Here is a 19,425-nt window from a genome sequence, read left to right as displayed (position 1 = left end):
GGGGGGGTCCAGGTGACACGGGACCTTAGCCGACCCCTGCGGGCTTAGGGGCCATGGCAAAGGAGGGTGAGATTTCCTTGGGGGCTGGGCAGTGCCCCGGGGGCCCCCACTGGGGAGGACAAACAACAGGGAAGAAGAGGAAGGGGGTGAAGGACAGAGGTGGGAATGTGCAGGAAAGTGTCCCAGACCGAGAGGCTCCGGAATCTGGGGTTCTGGTCCTGGCCCTGCCTCTGACTGCTGTGTGACCTTGGGCCAGTTCCTTCCCTCTCTGGGCTTCTGTTGCCTTCTGTGTGAAATGAGGAAGTTGGAGTAGGCAATCTCTGAGCTCTTTCCAGTTCTGACATGCTGAGGAGGGGAAGGAGGGGGAGTTGAGAAAGAGGTGTGTGTGTGTGTGTGTGTGTGTGTGTGTGTGTGTGTGTGGATTAGAAAGTGGTTTGGGGGAACTCTAGTATTTCAGGTGTACTTTATTAGGTGCAGGTCAGCAGGGAAGATAAAAAAAAAAAAAAACATTGACTGACAGTGGTTACCTCTTATTTGATCTGCGTTGGACATAAGAGTAGTCTTCTTGAATTCTCCCAAGCCTCTGGCCAGGCAGGCCTCCATTGGCCCTGTTTACAGGGGAGCAAATTGAGGCTGAGACCTTAAGTTTCTTAAGGCCCGAAACCACAGAGACCAGAAACAGTGGAGCCAGGGTCCCGTCCAGGTCTGACTTCATCAGACCACCAGGTCCTGTGTGGTCTTCATCACAGAGCTGTCAGAGCAGGAGGGAACTTGGACCCAGGATCTGGGGTGTGCATGAAACGTCCCATCGGATTACGTTTCAGATGTGAATTTCATCCCCATCCTGCTAGCTTGGAAGGCAATTAATTACAGCTGAGCCATCGTCGCTAGGACTCTCTCCCCACCCTGTCTGAGCTCATCCTACCCGGACGCCTCAAGTTCTGCACAGGTGTCAGGAATCTTACGCGAAGCAGACCCCGGAGGCGGGTTCCCGTCCACGTGCCCTCTTTCCCTCACTGCTGGCCTGCTGCTTGAGCAGCCCTGTGGTTCTCTAGGGCTTCCAGGCCAGGCCTGGACAGACGCGGGGCTCTTGTGAAGTCTGGAGTCCTCAGAGGCTCCCCGCCTCCCTGGTGTATTCTTATTACTTACACACCCCTGTCTCCTTCCGCTTTCCAGTTCTTGAAGAGTCTCTCCCCCAGAGTCACCTGCTGCCTCTCTCTTTCTAAGCCCTGCCCCCACCCCTGCTGGGAGGCCTTGGCTGGATTTAGAAAACAGGAAGGTGAGGTTGTGTTCAAGCAGCTTCTGCTTTCAGCTGGGCAACCCAACCCTCCCCAAGGGGAGGGAGCAACAAAGGCCCAGGTGTTTTGCTGGAAAGGGGTCAGGAGAGGAAGCACGTGGGCATGGAGAATCGCCATCAGAGGAAGGACCCTGTCTCCCGCCTGTCTGACCCGGCTGCTGCAGTGGGCTCCGGGGCGCGCCTGGCCAAGCCTGAGAAGGAGGGGGCATCGGGGTGGGAAAAGGCAAGAGCTGGGCCTGGCCTCTGGCCTCGTCCTCGCCAGCAGCCCGTCAGTGGCCTTCCCCCTCCCTCTCCCCCAGTTTTGGCTCCGAGGGTGGAATTCTTGACTTGTGCCACAGTGGGTGGTGGAGGCGGAACTGTTTGGCAGCTGGAAGCGGCCAGAAATCACGTCAGCCGAGCACATACCATTTCCTGACTCTGGGCACTGCTGTGTGGGCCATGAGGACAGTCTTGCACTTGGGGAGAGAAAGCCATATCGACCAGCCCTCTCCCCGCTCCCTTCCCCTGCAGACTCTGGCCGGGCCTTTCCTTGGCCTGGCTCCGAGCTGCCCGCTCACCCGGTCTGGCGGTCTGTGCATCTGCCCTACTTCACAGGCTGGGGAGGCTGGCGGCATGCCAGGGCTGGGCCCGCGTCAGCCGCCGCCGGGGAAGGGAGAGCGCAGAGTCTCCAGAGAGGCCTGCAGCCTCGGGGGCTGAGGACAGGTGAAACCAGGGCACCTCCGTGCAGAGAGGGAAGAGGGGGGTGTGGGGCCTGTCCTGAGCCCGGGAGACCCTCACACAGAGCGCCTTGGTGTCCTTCCACCCCCAATTCCCAGGCCGGGCCCTGGCGCTCCGTTAGTTCCAGCCTTGCCCGGCCTGACCCACCCTTTGGGTCTGAGACCAGGGCTCCCGAACACCAGTCCACTGACCGCACGGAAGCTCTGGGGTGCGTTTAATGGTTGCAGATTCCTGGCTCCACCCCAAAGCTGCTGATTCAGTAGGTTTGGGGTGGAGCCCATGCAATCGGTATTTATTTTTAAAACACTTGAAGTGATTCTGACGTCTGGCCAGGTTTGGGAGTCAGTGTTGTCGGAAAGAACCCCAGAGCAGGGTCGGGGTGCTCTGGATTCTCTGTTCGTCTCTGGGGCTGATCTCCTGTGTGCCTTTGAGGCTCCACGGCTCTGGGCATCCGTTTCCTCATCAGGAATCCAGGACTAATAATTCTGCCGGTGCCTTCTCTGTAGGATTAGCGTCCCGAATGAGGTAATGAGATAGCATCTCCTGGGCTCTTGTACTACGTTAGAATTAGGGTTCCAGGCTACGCTTCAGCCCTGTCCGGTCATCTTGTCAAACTTGCTTCCGGCCTCCAGGAATGCAGATGAGGGTATGGGGATGGCTCCACGCCGTCCAGCCCCACTTCTAGGAACAGTGACTCGGGTGTGCCATGATGGTTCTTTATTTGTATTCTGGGAAGGGGAGGAGGGAGAAGGGGAGTAGGTCCCCTAGGACCAGGGCTCGGAACTCTCGTCATCCTCAGCTTGGGTCTCCTCCCTCCTGGCCCACACCGAGGCTCTGTGTTTCAGGTTGCAGTCACCGCACGGGAAGACGTGCCTGCCTTCGGCCCACCTCTGCCCAGCCCCCCTGTTTTCCAGAAGGTAAGAAGTTCCCCTTTCTGCTCCTCTCATGTCCGAGACTCCAGGTTTCCACACCCGAGTGGCAGTGGTTGCAGGGCGGCTGAATTGGGCTAGAGCTTTTGGAGAAGCTTCAGCAGGGTTGGAGAATCTCCTCACTTGGGGTCTCTCCCCACCTCTCCTTGTGCTGCCAGCCTGGCCCAGCACAGGGCCTTTTGTCAGGGTGTTTGATACTGGGGTTGCCTTTCTGCTAAAAGAAGGGTTTTTATGCCATGCTGCAGTCCCAGGAGCCTTGGGCACAGATGGCTTCCAGTCATGGAAATGCCACTGTGGGTGTGGAGGGTTGGTTTTCCCAGCACCAGGGAAGCTGGTTTCCGTGTTAGCATCTTAGCAGGTGGGCTTAGGCTGGGCTAGAACTGATGCAATGTCGGAAGGGGACCTTTCAGGGGCTCTCCCCAGACCCCCTGTTCTGCCTACGTCTTCCTGTGGCTGAAGCCCTTTCTTTGGGCAACAGCTAAGGGTGGGGTGTCTTGTCTGTTCCAGGGCCCGGAGTTCAGGGAGTTTCTCCTCACCAAGCTCACCAATGCAGAGAATGCTTGCTGCAAGTCAGACAAGTTTGCAAAGCTGGAGGTGAGAGCGCGGTTTCTGGTCTTCCTCCTGCCCTCCTGGACAGCCTTTCCTGGGAGTCTATTCTTGGGGGCTGTTTAAGGTGGGGAAGCACCATCTTTGCCCCTCTAAGCCTTCAGCCTTGTGTTGATATGGAGCTTTTTCTTCTTGCAGGAATTCCATCCAAACGTTAGGTCTAGTCAACCATTCACCAATCATTTATTGAGCACCTACTGTGTGCTAGGCTCTGTTCTGTTCCCTGGGATACTGGGATACGTGAGGCACAGTTTCTGCCCTTATAGAGCTCATAGGCTGATGGGAGACAGGTATGATGCAGTGAGCTGGACTGTGATGGAGACGAGCACAGAGGCTGCTTCTGCTGATGGGGAATGGAGGGTGTGTTCAGGGAAAGCTTCTTGGAAGAGGTGGCCCTTGAGCTGCTGAGTCTGGATATCTGATGAACCTTTTGCCAGGAGGAAAGAGTGGGGAGGGTTATTCCAGGCATGAGAAACAGCACGAGCAAAGGCCAGGCAGATTCAGAGCATGACTTTGTGAGGGAGCTGCAGACAGTTGGATGTGGCCTAAGAAGGATTCATGTGGGGCCTGGAATGGTGGGAGGCCCACCTAGAGATGCTAGTTGGGTCAGATCAACTAGAACTAGAGGTGATGTGTCCCTATTAAAGTGCAGGAGGAGGTGGGAGAGAGGGTAGATTGAAGGCAAGGAGGGCAGGGAGCGTGACCAGTTAGAAGCTATTAACAGGAGTCCAAAAGAGACAGTGACAGTGTGCTTACACCAGGCACAGGAAATGGTCAGAATCAGGAAGACCTGATGGTCTTCCTGACCTTATATACTGGAGTATATAAGGGTAGGGGTAAGTGGGATTGGTGGGGTGGCTCTTGGGCTCTTTGCTGACGTGGGGACCACTGGAGATGAGTTCTGTTTGGTCCTGCCGATCGGAGGTGCTGGCAAAGGCTGGGTTGTGGAAAGGGCTGGTCCTGGTCTGTGTGAATGGCGCCCCCTGGAGGCTGTATACACGGCCCTGGACGCACATCTGGATGGAGGAGCTGCGGGCAGTTGGGTACGTGGAGGCGGCACCTGGGGCAGAGATCTGGGCTAGGAGTCATCAGGGCAGAGCCATGGGAGGGCAGGATGGCCCAGGGAGAAGAGGCAGAGGGCCTGGCCCGGAGCTGTCGTGTCAGCTGCAGCATTTGTGAGGGCGGATCCAGCCTGGATATCGGTCCATACCATTGCCGAGATGCAGTCGGCCAGAAGAGCAGACCTTGGGCCCGGTGTCGGGAGCCCCCCAGGGAGAGGGCACAGCTCTGCCGTCAGTGCCAGCTTCCCAGCCCCCACCCTCTTCCCTTGCAGGACCGGACGAGGGCCGCCCTCCTGGACAACCTTCACGATGAACTCCACGCCCACACTCAGGCCATGCTGGGACTGGGCCCAGAAGAGGACAAGTTTGAGAACGGGGGCCATGGGGGATTCCTGGAGTCTTTTAAGGTACGGGCACGAGAGCGGCTGGGGATTGCTAGGGCAGGGAGGCGGGGGGGGGGCAAACAAGGGACGACAGCAGGGCAAAGTCCACGTGACCCTGAGACCAGAGCCCAGGTGCCAGCCAGAGGTAGCAGAACCAGCAGGGGCATCACAGCTGTTTGCGGAGGGCAGGGGTCTCAGGAAGTGTGAGTGGTCAGAGCAGCCGACAGTGTCTCTGGCATCTTCCACATCCTTTCTTTGATTGGGATCATCTCCTCATCAGACTCCTGGAGTCTGGTAAGAAGGGACAGGGGAAGCGTTAGTAGCAGGAGAGGAGCCCATCTTCAGCAGCCAGTGTGGGAGACTGCAAGGATCGTTCCCAGTTGCCAGGGCAGTGGAGGACCTGGCCAGGGCTGGTGGGATGGAGTTACAGGCAAGTCTTTGGGGACTTTGCAAAGGGAAGAGCTTTCTAACCAGAGTGAGCTACTAAAATAAGTAGTGAGCTTTCTGTCTCTGGAAGTATTCAAGTAGAGCTTGGACAGACACTTAGCTGGCATGGGGTAAAAAAGGTTCATCATCACATGCTTGCCAAGTGCATGTTGGTCCACCCAGCACTTACATCCAGCTTCCGATTTGAGGCTGGCTGTAATCCTGTGCAGTTGGCAGAACTTGGGTCTTCTTATTTTTCACTCACACACAGGGGGATAGGCTGAGAGAGGCTGAAGGGCTGCTCAAAACCTTACACCTACAGGAGAGGTTAGAACCTTGTTTCAAACCCAGGTTTTCTGGTCTTTAGGTCAGTGTTCTGCTGGATTGCCCGTTGCAGAATGATTTGTAAAGCTACCGTTTTGGTGGCGGTATGTGTGGGGTGAGGGTTAGACCTGCCTATATTAGAATCCCAGCCCTGTGCGATCCTGGGCATGGTCTTTAAAGTCTCTGAGCTACAGATTTCTTTTCTTTTTTAAAAAATCTTTATTGGAGTATAATTGCTTTACAATTTTGTGTTAGTTTCTGCTGAACAACAAAGTGAATCAGCTCTATGTATGCGTATATCCCCATATCCCCTCCCTCTTGCATCTCCCTCCCACCCTCCCTATCCCACCCCTCTAGGCTGTCATAAAACATGGAGCTGATCTCCCTGTACTATGCGGCAGCTTCCCGCTAGCCATCCATTTTACATTTGGTAGTGTATCTATGTCAACTGAGGGACAGATTTCTTATCAACAGCACAGGGGTGATCAATAGGACCTCTGTCATGGAATCAGTGGGAAGCCTCCTTGAAATAATGCCTGGAAAAGTACATGTGGCCTGGAGTACAAGAAATGCTCAGTAGAAGTGTTAGCTGTTACTACTGTTTTCATGGAAAGTGAAAGCTTAACATACATTATTCCATCGAAAGCCTCATGACTGCCCTCTGTGCCCTGTGAGGAAGGCTATTATTATGGGCATAATAATTTCGGTATGATAATTCATACCCAATTTTAATAATGATGGGTGTGATTTTACATGTGAGGAAACTAAGACTCAAAGAGACAAAGCCGTTTGTCCCAAGTCACCCAGCAGACATGGGAGTTGAATCTGGGTTTGCCAGATTCCAAAGCCTGTGTTCTTAACAGCTACATGACACTGCCTCCTGGTTCCCGACTCCATTAAGATTCCACCCGTGCTAGCCCAGCCAGGGCAAGCCTGGGGTCCGTCCTTCGCTGCCAGGCTGGACCACAGAGAGCAGGGCAGGGCTCTGATGGCCTAGTTGGGGTCAGCTGCTGAGATTCCTCATGGGAATGGGGGTAGGGGCTGAGCTGCTCGCCTAGGCTGGTGGGAGACTCCTGGGGCATCTGTTTCAGTTGTGATGGACAGTGGCAGCCAGGGTGAAACAGAAATTGGGAAATCAAGAAGAAAGGGGGATGAGGGGTAAGAGACGACATGAAAGGGGAGCGAAGAGGGAGCCGGGATGGCTAGCCCAGCCGAGAGAGGGGTGAACGTGCCACCTGGTCATTAGGAAAACCTTAGTAGGCTCTGCCCCCCACCATAGCAAGCGTATCAAACCGTTCCCGCACCCCACAGTCAATGTAATTGATGTAAGACTTGAGCTACAGTTGACTAGCTAATAACCTCATGTTGTATTTTGCAGACATGTAATGAAGCAAATTGCTTTCACTTTTGCAGGTTTCTTTCTGTATTTGGGAGTTAATAATTATTTTTTTCAGATTTCAAATATTTTTATAACCTGGAAAAGCTTGTAGGCTGTGGACAAAATGTGGATAAAATGGCCCAGCAGCTACAGACAGGTTGTGAGTCTAAGGGCCATTTGTCCAGGCCCTTCCCTCCAGCAGGAGAAGCAGTTGATCTGTCCTTGACTCCACAGGGTCTGACTAAAGGGCTTTCCAAGAGAGATGCTTCAAGACTTTATCGTCGCTTGTCTTTGATCCTATAATCCAGGGAACTCATCTTTTCAACCCTAAATCCTTCCATCTGTAGGCTGAAGATAGACCCGCTTCTGCATTCTGCTTCCCTGCTTATCTCCCGGGTAGCACTGCGGGGCGAGGGAGGGGATGGTCACAGTCACGCAGTCACGGTCATGGTCAGTCACACAGAGTAAGCCTTCAGAGCTCTGCCGGTTATGATCAGCTTTTTTGCAAACCCTGCTGGGTTTACTCTTTTTTTTTTTTTTTTTTTTTGCGGTACGCGGGCCTCTCACTGCTGTGGCCTCTCCCGTTGCGGAGCACAGGCTCCGGACGCGCAGGCTCAGCGGCCACGGCTCACGGGCCCAGCCGCTCCGTGGCACGTGGGATCTTCCCGGACCGGGGCACGAACCCGCGTCCCCCGCATGGGCAGGCGGACCCCCAACCACTGCGCCGTCAGGGAAGCCCGGGTTTACTCTTTTTGCCCTGTCCCTTCCGTCATTGTCCTCACGTCTCCCAAGCTGGGGGCAGGCCAGGCTTAGTAGCATGGAGCCCAGTGGCTGGAGGGATTCTGATGTTTGGGTCTTGCCTGTGGCCAGGCCTGTGGTCTGACGCAGCTCGGGAAACTGTTTCTAGTTTTGGTATTTCTTCGTGGGCCCCTAGGATGGTGCTGTGTGTCAGAATCATTGGCGTTCCCTTGGAGTTCCTCACCCAGACCTCCATGGGATCCCGCTTGTAGGAATGGTGCATGAAGTGACTCCAGGAAGAAGAGTTGCACGTTTCATATCGTTCCTGTCAAATTTTCATCTCACAGGTTCAGGGAAACATAACTAAGAATTCCCAGGGTTAAAAGTGATCTCAGCGGGCTTCCCTGGTGGCGCAGTGGTTGAGAATCCGCCTGCCGATGCAGGGGACACGGGTTCGTGCCCCGGTCCGGGAAGATCCCACATGCTGCGGAGCGGCTGGGCCCGTGAGCCATGGCCGCTGGGCCTGCGCGTCTGGAGCCTGCGCTCCGCAACGGGAGAGGCCACAACAGTGAGAGGCCCGCGTACCACAAAAAAAAAAAAAAAAAAAAAAAAGTGATCTCAGCCATCTCTGCCCTTGCCTCTGTTCTTCCCCCGCTATCCAGGGCGGTGACCCTCTGTCTCTGTCCCAAGGAGCAGACCCATCACTGCCCTGGGCTGTGCTGCCTGGCACCTCACACTACTTAGATTAGCTCTTCACGTCTTACTTCAATCCCACTGCCTCTAATTTAAGCTTTTCTCTCATGAGAAACAGAACCATTGGTTAACGGACATCTGCACCTGCTTCTCAAACTGAGGTGCTTGGAGATATTCTCAGGAATCTGCCAGTTCTACGAACAGTTTAAAAATTTAGCATTTTTACTTTGGATGATCATCTAAATATATATTTAGATTAAATATATATTTGCCATTAAACTCACAATTAAAAGACATTTCTATGGAATAAGTAGGTTTATTGCAAATGCAGTCCATGGCACCACTGCTGTTGGAGGTCCGTGGACACATTTTTGGAGTCTTGCAAGAAGAGTTTTCTGTATAAAGGAGTGTACATTACTCACCTTTGAAAAATACTGATCTCTAGACAGTTGTTCTCAAATGTCATTCGCAGGCACTGCCAGCTGTTCATGGTGTTTTTATTGGTCCATAATGAAATGAGTGATGCTACTTGATGTATCTCCACATGCTTTGTACTTAAAACAAACGTGAGCCATGTTTTAAGAAACACTGAGCTAGCCCTGTCTTCTGCTGACCTCATCATGCAGAAAGGGGATGGAGGACCAGGGAGGGGAAGGTCACCCAGTGTCATTGGAACTGGGACCACAGCAAGCAGGGAGTTGTCAGGTGACTTTCTCCTAGCATCTGAGGGACTGTGATAGTTGATGCACGGGTCTGATCTGACCCCTAGTGGCAGGAAAGGAGCACCAGGCTGCAGAAATCCCTGCAGAAGTACCTGCAGGCAGGGCAGCCCTGTAGCTCACGGATTGGAGCTCTGGTCTTTCGGGGTGGAGATGCAGAGGGATAGTTCCTTCTCCCATTGGGCTGCTAGAGGGACAGAAGACCCTGTTCTGGACCTAGTACTTCCTGATTAGGAGGCATCTCAGCAGGACAGCAATTAGCATCTTTCTTTCCAGGGGCCCCTGCGTCTGTTGCGTGCCTGGCACCGACAGGCATGTCCCCTTCAGTGCTCATCCCTGTGCACTGTGTCCCTTAAGTTGAGTGTGTTAAATTGAAACACTCACGAAACCCATTTAAGCAAGCGAGGCTTGTGGTTGACCCAGAGGAGACATGCTCCCTCGATGATACCAACTGGCTGAAACGAAGTGACATAGCAGGTACCGAGAAAGTGACTCCCTCTCTCTATTCTGACTCCCCCAAAGGAGAACTCCTTCGAAGGTAAGCTGGGAGGTGAGCTGAGGGCAGGGAAACCCTGGTGACCGGGGTTGGTGATTGGCTGGGAGGAGAGCAGACTGTGAGGACAGGTAGGGACAGCTGTGTGAAATGTGGAATGGACAAGTCTAAGACTCCAGGGGCCAGAAATGGTAAGATTTCAGGTCAGTGCACGGAAGGCCTTCCCAAAGGTCAGGCTGTCCGCTGCTGGAACAGGCAGCCTTGAAAGCAGTGAGCAGCCTTCCCCTGGGAAGATGCAAGCAAAGGAGTGGTGCACCATGGCCTGGAGGTACAGGGGCTGAGTGGCAGCGGGTCCAGATGGTCCCTGCAGAGCTGACGCCCCTGCAAAGGCTTCACGTGCCTTTTCCCTCCTGCCTCCCTCTTCCCTGCCCTCCATCTTGTCTTCACCCTTTACCTGATCTTCTGCCCAGCTTGAAAAGGCTTGTACTTCCAGCTCTATATCCCACTGAAACGTGGAATACTTGGGACCTTGTCACTGGGTGATTTTGTCCAAATCAAGCATTATTTTAGGGTTTTGAGGTAGCCATAGTCTCTCTCTCCTTCCGTCCCTAAGTGTGGGGGAGGAGGGCTGACCCTGAGCAAGCAGGTAACACACCAGGTGTCCGGTCATGTGGACACATCCCGTCTCATGTCATCCTCGTGTTTACAGACGAGGGGACTGTCTCCAAAAGGTTCACATACTGTGCTGGGAAGAACCAGCACTCAAACCCCTTCCTGGGTTTCCCTGGTGGCGCAGTGGTTAAGAATCCGCCTGCCCATGCAAGGGACACGGGTTCAAGCCCTGGCCCGGGAAGATCCCACATGCCGCGGAGCAACTAAGTCCGTGTGCCACAACTTCTGAGCCTGTGCTCAAGAGCCCGCAAGCCACAACTACTGAAGCCTGCGTGCCTAGAGCCCGTGCTCTGCAACAAGAGAAGCCACGACAGTGAGAAGCCCACGTACCGCAATGAAGAGTAGCCCCCTCTCGCCGCAACTAGAGAAAGCCCACGCGCAGCAACGAAGACCCAACGCAGCCAAAAACAAAACAAAACAAAACAAACAAATAAATAAAACTAAAAAAACCCCCAAACTTTCCTGTTTGCTTTGAACAGCAGATGGCCCCCTTGCACATCCCTGGAATTCCATGTCAGCCCATTATCTCCTCCAGCTTATCTTGTTGACTCAGACAGCAGCACCAAGGGCATTCAAGAAGCTTCCTCCCAGACTGGGAAGTGATGGGAGGGTTTGGGGGTTACTAGAGAGAAGCTTCCCTTCCTAGACTCTCAGGTCATCTTTGAAGGCCTCCAGAGCCACGGAGCATCCTCCACGTGTCAGGAAATCCTCCCTTGGGTCGATCTGAGAACTGCCACTGCCCTTGGGTCCAGTTCCAGACCAACGTAGGCCTGCAGGTCCCTCCCTGCTGCTGGCTCAGCAATCTTGATGTTAGCTCTTCTCATCCTTGCCTGCTCTGTGACAAGCCCCTGACCGTCCTGGTTGTCTCCTCCTGGACACTTCACTGTTAGCCCACGTACCCTTTGCTCTTCGGTGGCCCTAAGTGGGCCTGAGCAGGTCTGTGCTCCCAGAGACGCATCTCCTCCACTAGCAGCTGTGCCAGGTGGCAGGCTTGTCTTCACAACCTCTTAAGCCTCTGCAGGTGTGAGGGAAGGCTTGATGCACAGAAGAGTAAGAGCTCCTTACGGTTCAGCAAGGTGAACGTATTCCACGTTGCACAGAGTGCGCTTCGGGATGCCGGCAGAAGGGATGTCCAGTGTTTAAACACAGAAGCACACTTAGCTTTCTGCAGAACAAAGAGTCACATTGCGGGATCCTGCGTGGAGCACATCATTCCCGCTTTAGATAAGGAAGCTGTAGCTTGGAGAGGTGGTAACTAGACCAGGGTCACCTGGGTTTAGTGAGCTGTCCAAACCTCACTTGCCTCACCTGTAAGATGAGGATGACAGCCTTTGTCCACCTCTCTGGGAGCCGGGGCACTGACCCCCCAGACTCCCCCTGGCCGGTGTCCTCCCTCGCCTCTGCCTGCAAAGAGCCACCCATTCTCAGAGCATAGGATGGAATATGTGAAAATTCTCTGCAAACTGTAGAGACTGTAGTGTGGACCACTGAGAGAGAGAGAGAGAGAGAAAAAGAGTATGTGTGTGTGTGTGTGTGTGTGTGTGTGTGAGAATATGTGTGCACAGGCTGAAGGCTGTGTCTGCAGACCCTGTCGAGCGGGACAGGGTCATCTAGAGGGACCAGACTCCAACCCTTAAGCCCCTGTCGCCTGCTTTCCCCACAGAGGGCCATCCGTGTGCGCAGCCACTCCATGGAGACCATGGTGAGCAGCCAGAAGAAGCAGCATGGCGGGGGCATCCCCGGCAGCCTCAGCGGGGGCATCTCCCATAACAGCATGGAGGTCACCAAGACTACCTTCTCGGTGAGAGCCTCAGGCCCTGGGGCAGCACATGGGTCCTGGGGAGGGTCCCCCAAGCCTCCGTGGGGGAGGCTTGGGCCAGGTGATGAGACCAGTGATGACAGGGGGAAACTGAGGCTGTTTTGGAGGTGAACCCAGGCCCTGCCCTCTGAAATGGAGCCTCCATCCCAGGCAGCGCCTGGGGCTGGCCCGGCCTAGAGGCCCTCCCGTCGTCCTGTTCTCTGAGTTTCCTCGACAACTGGGCCTCCTCCTGAAGGCCAGCCCTGCCAAATGGTCCTGAAGCGAGTTTCTTTGCTCGGGAGCTTGGGACCCGTGACTGTGAGAAGAGTGTCCTTGCTTTGTTATTATTAACGATAACAGTAGCTGCCCTCCGCTCGCTGTGCACCAGGCTCTGAGCTAAGTCACGGACATTATCTCATCCGATCCCGTGACAGCTGTCTGAGGTAGGTATTGATGTGTTTGTTCTCCATTCCTCCTTGAGGAAAAGGAGGCCCAGAGGTTTTAATTAACTTGCTGCAGGTCACTCAGGTAAGCTGAAGAGCTGAGATTTGAATGCAGGTCTCCCTGATCCAAAGTCAAAGAAGCTCTTAGTCACTGTGTAGACGGTTCCCAAGGAAAGAGCCTGGCAGGTCTGTGGGTTTGAGTGTGGTCTGCTCACACCAGGGGCTGGCCAGGGAAGGAACCAGTCAGTCCTTTTAAAAAGCAAAGTGACTTTGGATTTGTATAGACTAGTCTTTTCTTTCTTTCTTTTTTTTTTTTTTCTCTCCTCTTCCTTTCCTTTCCCCTCTTTTCTTTTCTTTTTTCTTTTCATAGTGGAACACATCCACCATGATACCAACGATTAGTATTTTAAATGGTCTTGCGTAATTCATTTCACTTACCAAATATTTTCATAGCTATTATCTTGTTCTTCCCAGAACGTCTGTGAAGTGAGCAGGGCAGAGCAGTTCTCTTCATTCTGTGGATGAAGAGAGTGAGGCCCAGAGAGTTTTGGCACTTACCCAAGGTTGCACAGCATGTGGATGGCGGAAGTTGGGGCCTGGGTTAGAAGCCTGGTGTGCTCTAAAGGTTGCCTGTAGGCTCTTGTCTCCCCCTCCTCAGTCTCCCACCTCTCCATGGTCCCCCGTGTGTGGCTGAAGCGGAGCCATGTTCTTGGGGGGCTCCCTTAGCCTGGGGATGCTTGTGGATCAGATTCTGCTGCTCCCAATCTGTCTTATTATTGTGACACCAGCTTGGACCCATTTCTTTGTGAGCAGCTGATGCAGAGTCAGGCGCCCTGGGCTTTTGTGCTCACCTGCTGGTGATTTGCTGTTATGACCTTGGCCGAGTCTCCTTGCCTCTCAGGCTCCGCAGCTTTTTCGTTGGTAAAGCGTGAGGCTGGCCCAGCTCTCTCCCTGGGCTCTCAGCTTTGTGGTTCTCAGTCTGTGACCCCGAGGCATCCTGTCCTTATAAATATTCAGGGCTCTCCTTAGGGTGGCCCTGACCTCATGTTCCTCCAAGAATTCTGGTCTTTGGTAGATTGTTACCTGGGGCTACAAGGTTTGGCTTAAGAACACAGGAAAATGTGCTGCAGGTGGCTTGAATCTTAGGGTCCCAGATCCCATTACTAGATCCCAACCTTACTGGCTGGCTCGCTGTTTTCTGGGATCTCCTCCAGACCGGCTGGGGATTGCAGGACCTATTGTAGGCCAGAAAGGGGGCTAAGAGGAAGGAGAGCTGGGTTTGGGGGTGTGGTCAGCACTCATCCTGGCGGTTTCATTGGCAGCCTCCGGTGGCAGTGGTAACAGCGAAGAACCAGTCACGGAGCCCCATCAAGCGGAGGTCGGGGCTCTTCCCCCGTCTGCACACGGGCTCTGAAGGCCAAGGGGACAGCCGGACACGATGGTAACTGTCCCTCATGGGGTTTGTCAGCTCTCACCACTGCTGCAGCCGTCAGCTGCCATCCTTGGGGAGGGCTTTGCGTAGGTTCAGGAGATGCCTTCCTTTTGACCCTGGTCCCTCCTTCAGGGACCTGCACACCCCCGTCACCCACTCAGCTCCTTATCCACCGAGGCACATTTGCCTGGTCTCTGCACGGGGCTTTCCAAAGTTGGCCTTGTTGCCTTTTGACCCAAACTAGAAACATTGCTTGGATTCTTTTTTTTTTCTTTGCCTCCTTTTTCAGTGTTTACTCAAATGTCCGCTCTTCTGGAAACCTTCCCTGATTCTACCAGGCGGAATTCATCAAACTTTCCTCTGGGCTTCTAGGATGTTCACTCTCTCTCTTTTTTAAAGCAACTCTCATATTGCATCATACTTAACCAGTTCCTGCTAATGGTCTTTCTGGTCCTTTAATCACTGAGCCCTCTTGTCATTTAATTCGGCAAGCAGCATCGCTGAGTGCCTGCCGTGTGCTGGGCTCGGTGCTCTGACAGAGCTACAGAAGATGCAAACCTGCCTTCCAGAAGCTTACAGTCTTGTGAGGGAAAGGGAGGCTTTTAGGCTGATGTCCAGGCCTCCAAGTTGTCTGCAGCGCTGGATGGCACCATCCCCTGAGCTTGGGGGTGCAGGACCAGGGGCAGGTTTATGGAGGGGGATGCAAAGCTCTGTTTGGAACCTGTACATGTGAGTGAGTCCTTGTGGGCCCCCCAGGAGAGAAGGGCAGAATTGGGGGTGGTCAGAACTGCAGGTCTTGAGCTTAGGAGAGAGGCCTTGACTGCAGAAGAAGAGATGGGAGTCCCTGGGGGTGGAGGTGGTGTTTAAAGAGGGACCAAGGAATGCAACCACACAGGGGGGTGTATAGAATGCCTGGGGAAGACCTGCGTTTAAGGGCAAGTGGGGAGAGAAGAGCCAGTGAAGAAGACTGGGAAGAAGATGAGAGAGGAGAGAGCCTGGAGGTGTAGGGGTGAGGGGGTGGATCTTAGAGGCCAGGAGAGGAGGCATTCCAGTAGGGAGGGGCAGCTGTGTCAGGCACGCAGAGAAGTCCAGCTCAATGACCCAAACCCCTGCTCGGGTTGACAATTAGGAGGTCATTAGCGACCTCATTAAAAGTGCATTGAGGCACCTCTCGGCTCTGGGTTGTCTATAAAACAAAAAGATAAATAATAACACATGCTGGGAAGGGTGTGGAGGGTTTGGAACCCTCCGTGCATAGCTGGCGGGAATGTAAAATGGTGCAACTGCTTGGGAAAACAGTCTGGCAGTTCACCAGAGGGTTAAACAGAGAGTTACCAAATGTCCCAGCAATTCCACTCCTAGGTATGTACCCGAGAGAAAGAATACACGTGTCTACATAAAAACTAGCAACACAGATGTTCATAGCAGCATTATTCGTAATAGCCGAAAGTGGAAACAGTCCAAATGTTCATCACTCATTGAATGGGTAAATGTGGTATATCCGTAGAATGGAATATTATTTTGCAACAAAAAGGAGTGAAGTACTGATACCTACTACAACATAGATGAACCTCGAAAACACTATGCTAAGCGAAAGAAGTCAGTCACAAAAAGACCACACCATATTGTATGATTCCATTTATATGGAATGTCCCAAATGGGAAAATCCATAGAGACAGAAAGTAGACAAGTGGTTGCCAGGGGCCAGGGGGAGGGGAGAATGGGCAGTGATTGTGAGTGGGTCCAGAGTGTCTTTTAGGGGGGACTAAAATGTTCTAAAATTAGATCATGGTGATAGTTGTACAACTCTGTGGATATACTAACAACCATTGAATTGCACACTTTAAATGGGTAAATCGTATGTGGATTATATCTCAATAAAGCTATTATAAAAATAGAAGTGCATTGAGGACAGGCCCATCACGGCCCCAGCAGCGGGCACCAGCTAAACAGTGGGTGTCAGTGCATGGTCTTTGGTAAACTAGAGGAGGAGGAAACCCTGGAGCCCCAGGCCGAGAGTGGCCCATGTCCCAGCACAAGGGCCACTTCATCACCCGGATCCAGGGTGTTCATTTTACAGTCTGCGTGAAGTGTGTCCCCTGGAGTTAAGCAGCTGGTGGCCTGGCCAGCACCCTGAGGAACCCATGTGTACTGGGTTTTTTCCCTGTTGGGTGGATGTCCCAGACCCCTTCCATTCCCTCTGTGGCCTGCCCTTGACCTGGAGCTCTGCCGGGTGGGATGGCCAGCTTGGGTGGGGGATGGACTTGGGCTCAGGGACATCGAGCCAGGACTCTTGCATGATAGGTCTTGACTCTCACCCAGGAGCCTGGGGTACCTCCGGACGGAGCAGAGAATTCTGTTGTCTGTTGCAGTGTCTGAGGGGGGCTCGGGTGGGAATGGAGGTCCGCTGGCCGTGCTCTGGCAGGTCCCCGTGGTGCTGGGTGCGGGGGGTGGGTTGGGGGCTGGGCCCACGGCCTCACTCCTCTTCATCCTCATTTCCTCAGCGACAGTGCATCCAGCAACCCGAAGACCCCAGAGGGCGGACACTCTTCTCAGGAGATAAAGTCTGAGACCTCATCCAATCCCAGCTCCCCGGAAATCTGCCCCAGCAAGGAGAAGTAAGAGAGCGGGGTGTGGGGAGGGGCTGGCTTTAGCCACCTGGGCCCGGGAATACGTGCTTTGCGCCAGGCAAGCTGAGAGTCGGCGTCCCTTGCCTTGGGAACCCTCCGGAACGCAAAAGTCCACCGGCAGGTGCACGCGGGGGGCTGCTGGTGGGCGAGCTCAGGCCTGCTGGGCCTGCCTCGTCCTCAGTCCCGGGAGAGCCGTGGCGGGGGTCTCGGTGTGTGACCCGGGCCTGCCTTCCTGTTCCCCGCAGGCCCTTCATAAAGTTGAAGGAGAATGGCCGAGCCAACATCTCCCGCTCCTCCTCCAGCACGAGCAGCTTCAGCAGTGCGGCAGGGGAGGGCGAGGCCATGGAGGAGTGTGACAGTGGGGTAGGTGTGGCCTCGTCCAACCCTGGGCAGCGTGGGGGGGGGGGCACCCTGGGCCCAGCCGGATACCGCCGTGTGCATTAACATAGCTACTGTGGGCAGAGCCCCGTGCAGGCGCCGCAGATAAAAGGAGAGGCGTGGAAACAGGAGAGGGCCCAGTCGGCCATCGCCACCCTCTGAGAGCAGTGGTTCAGTGGAGGGCGGGGGAGAGGGGTCAGAGGCCAGACTGAACGGTACCTCTGCCGAGGGGTTTCCAGCTGGAGGGGGAAAGCTCAGCCCTCTCTATGGGGCTGGGTCAGGGCTACCTCCTGGGGGGCGGGGGCAGAGGCTGGAATCAGGGTTGGAGACAGCAGAAGGAAAGAGCAGGTCCAAGTGGGGAGTGAGGCAGTGGCTGCCCGGGGTGGGACGGAGGGGAGTGGACGGCTGCCGATCTCAGGCTGCTGAGGGTGGAGCTGTGTCACTCGCCCAGCCTCTCTCCCCAGAGCAGCCAGCCGTCCACAACCTCTCCCTTCAAGCAGGAGGTGTTTGTCTACAGCCCGTCCCCGAGCAGCGAGAGCCCCAGCCTGGGGGCAGCCGCCACCCCCATCATCATGAGCCGGAGTCCGACAGGTCAGTGGCATCTTGTGGGCGGCGTGTACCGTGTGGCCAGCGGAGGCGGGGCTGTGGCCTGACCGTTGTTGGTGGGGCACGTGCCCCAGGCACGCGGAACTGGCCCGTTTCTATTTCAGCCCCAAAGTATTAGGGCCTCCGGCGCCGCCAGCTCACCGCATCGGTTCATCACCCTTCAGAGGCCTGTGTTCTCATCCCCTCCTTACTCGTGGGGAAACTGAGGCTCAGAGAGTTCAGTGATTTGCCAGAGGAGCTGGGCTTGTGTGATTGGAAATCTGAGGCTCTTTCCCTGGCCTCTCGCCTCACCCCATCACCGACCCAGGGCCCCTCTGTCACAGCGACCATCGTGATAAGACAGAGATAAGGGGTGGGAACAGCGTTGCAGGTGGACAGAACAGCGGTAGAAAGGCCTGGGGGGAATCCAGAGACTGTTCTGGACCCGCACGTGGTTCGGTGCGGCTGGAGTACACGGAGGGGACACGTGAGAGAGGAGACAGGGGTTAGGACAACGGGCTGGGGCTGCCACGGGGACCTGGTGAGGATTTTGCATTATCCTGCCAGCAGTGGAAGCCGTTGGAGGGCCTTCAGTCTTTGAAGGTCCTTTAAGTATAGAAGCGCCCTCCCAAGGAGAGAGACCGTTTTGGCGGCTGCGGCTGGCTGAACAGAAAGGATTGGTGGGGAGTGGACCCAGGGAGGGAGAGCAGTTGAGGGCTCACAGTGGCTGGTGAGGGGTGACAGGGCCCTGGATCTGGGGGGCTGTCGGGGGCAGTGGGAGAAGGACGTGGATTCAAGGGATGTACAGTCTCACTAGTGGGGGCTCAGGGAAGGCAAGGAGTCTGGGCCTTTCAGGGTTCTGTGATCCCTGCAGTCGGGCAGAGAAGGAGGAGCTCTGGGGAGAGGGCGAGGGGTTGGCGCCTGAGGGGCAGCCAAGCGGACTTTTGCCATAGGCACCGCTGGGTGTTGGGGGTGCCTGGAAATCAGAGCCTGGGTCCCGCCCTCGAGGAGGGCGGCATAGTGTGGGGCAGGACTCTGGAGCCTGGGTCCAAATCCTGGATCTTCCACTTGCTAGCGATGTGCCAATGGGCAGGTTACTGAGTCTTTCTGTGCCTCAGTTTCCCCAAGTGAAAAATGGAGGGAGGGGACTAGTTTCTACCTCGTACGGTTGGTTGTGTGAAGAGTAAAAGAGAGACTTGTAAGAGACTTAGAACTGTTAGCCTAAGTATTTGTTAAACAACGGGAACAGAACAGTCGTGCAATCGGTGGTTCTCAACTGGGGCGACGTTGCCCCCCAGGGCCCGTTTGGCAGTGTCTGGAAGAGTTTTGATTTGCATGATTGTGGGACGGGAGGGTGCTGCTGGCGTCTAGTGGGCAGAGGTCAGGGATGTTGCTAAGCATCCTACAGTGCACGGGGCAGTCCCCACGACAGGATTACCTGGCCCAAAATGTCAGGCTGAGGTTGAGGAACTCTCATCGAAATGATAGAAACACAGGGCCAGTGGGTCCACAGGGTGGTTTAAGCCACAGTGCTTCTGGGGTTCTCATGGTGAAGGAATGTTGGCAAAAGGTGACATGTGATGTTGAGGATAAGCGGAAGGCCTGGTTCACAAGCACACACTCGCTTGTGTAGTGCGGCACACCCCCCGCTCCGCCGTGGCTGGGCAGCTGTGGAACTGTGTTCTGATCCCGGTGTACCATTAGCAGCCCCACCTCTCCGAAC

The 19,425-nt window shown here is 54.7% G+C and overlaps 1 protein-coding gene across 9 annotated transcripts in view; it reads left to right on the top strand.

The window, feature by feature from the left end:
* The window catches only part of RAP1GAP2 (RAP1 GTPase activating protein 2), a 224,809-nt gene that overhangs the window by 197,630 nt on the left and 7,754 nt on the right, over positions 1 to 19,425 (top strand). For 7 of the 9 annotated variants that reach the window (XM_067022130.1, XM_067022131.1, XM_067022132.1 and 4 more), the window contains 8 exons: positions 2,860 to 2,931; positions 3,451 to 3,537; positions 4,883 to 5,017; positions 12,100 to 12,237; positions 14,000 to 14,118; positions 16,614 to 16,727; positions 16,985 to 17,102; positions 17,582 to 17,708. In XM_067022130.1, coding sequence (XP_066878231.1) covers positions 2,860 to 2,931; positions 3,451 to 3,537; positions 4,883 to 5,017; positions 12,100 to 12,237; positions 14,000 to 14,118; positions 16,614 to 16,727; positions 16,985 to 17,102; positions 17,582 to 17,708 — 910 coding nt within the window. The remainder of the gene's footprint in view (positions 1 to 2,859; positions 2,932 to 3,450; positions 3,538 to 4,882; positions 5,018 to 12,099; positions 12,238 to 13,999; positions 14,119 to 16,613; positions 16,728 to 16,984; positions 17,103 to 17,581; positions 17,709 to 19,425) is intronic. The other 2 variants (XR_010838343.1, XR_010838344.1) reach the window with 1 other exon arrangement.

Source organism: Kogia breviceps, chromosome 19 (assembly GCF_026419965.1).
Source record: "Kogia breviceps isolate mKogBre1 chromosome 19, mKogBre1 haplotype 1, whole genome shotgun sequence".
Lineage (NCBI taxonomy): Eukaryota > Metazoa > Chordata > Mammalia > Artiodactyla > Physeteridae > Kogia > Kogia breviceps.
This window is presented reverse-complemented; position numbering and strand designations above follow the sequence as displayed.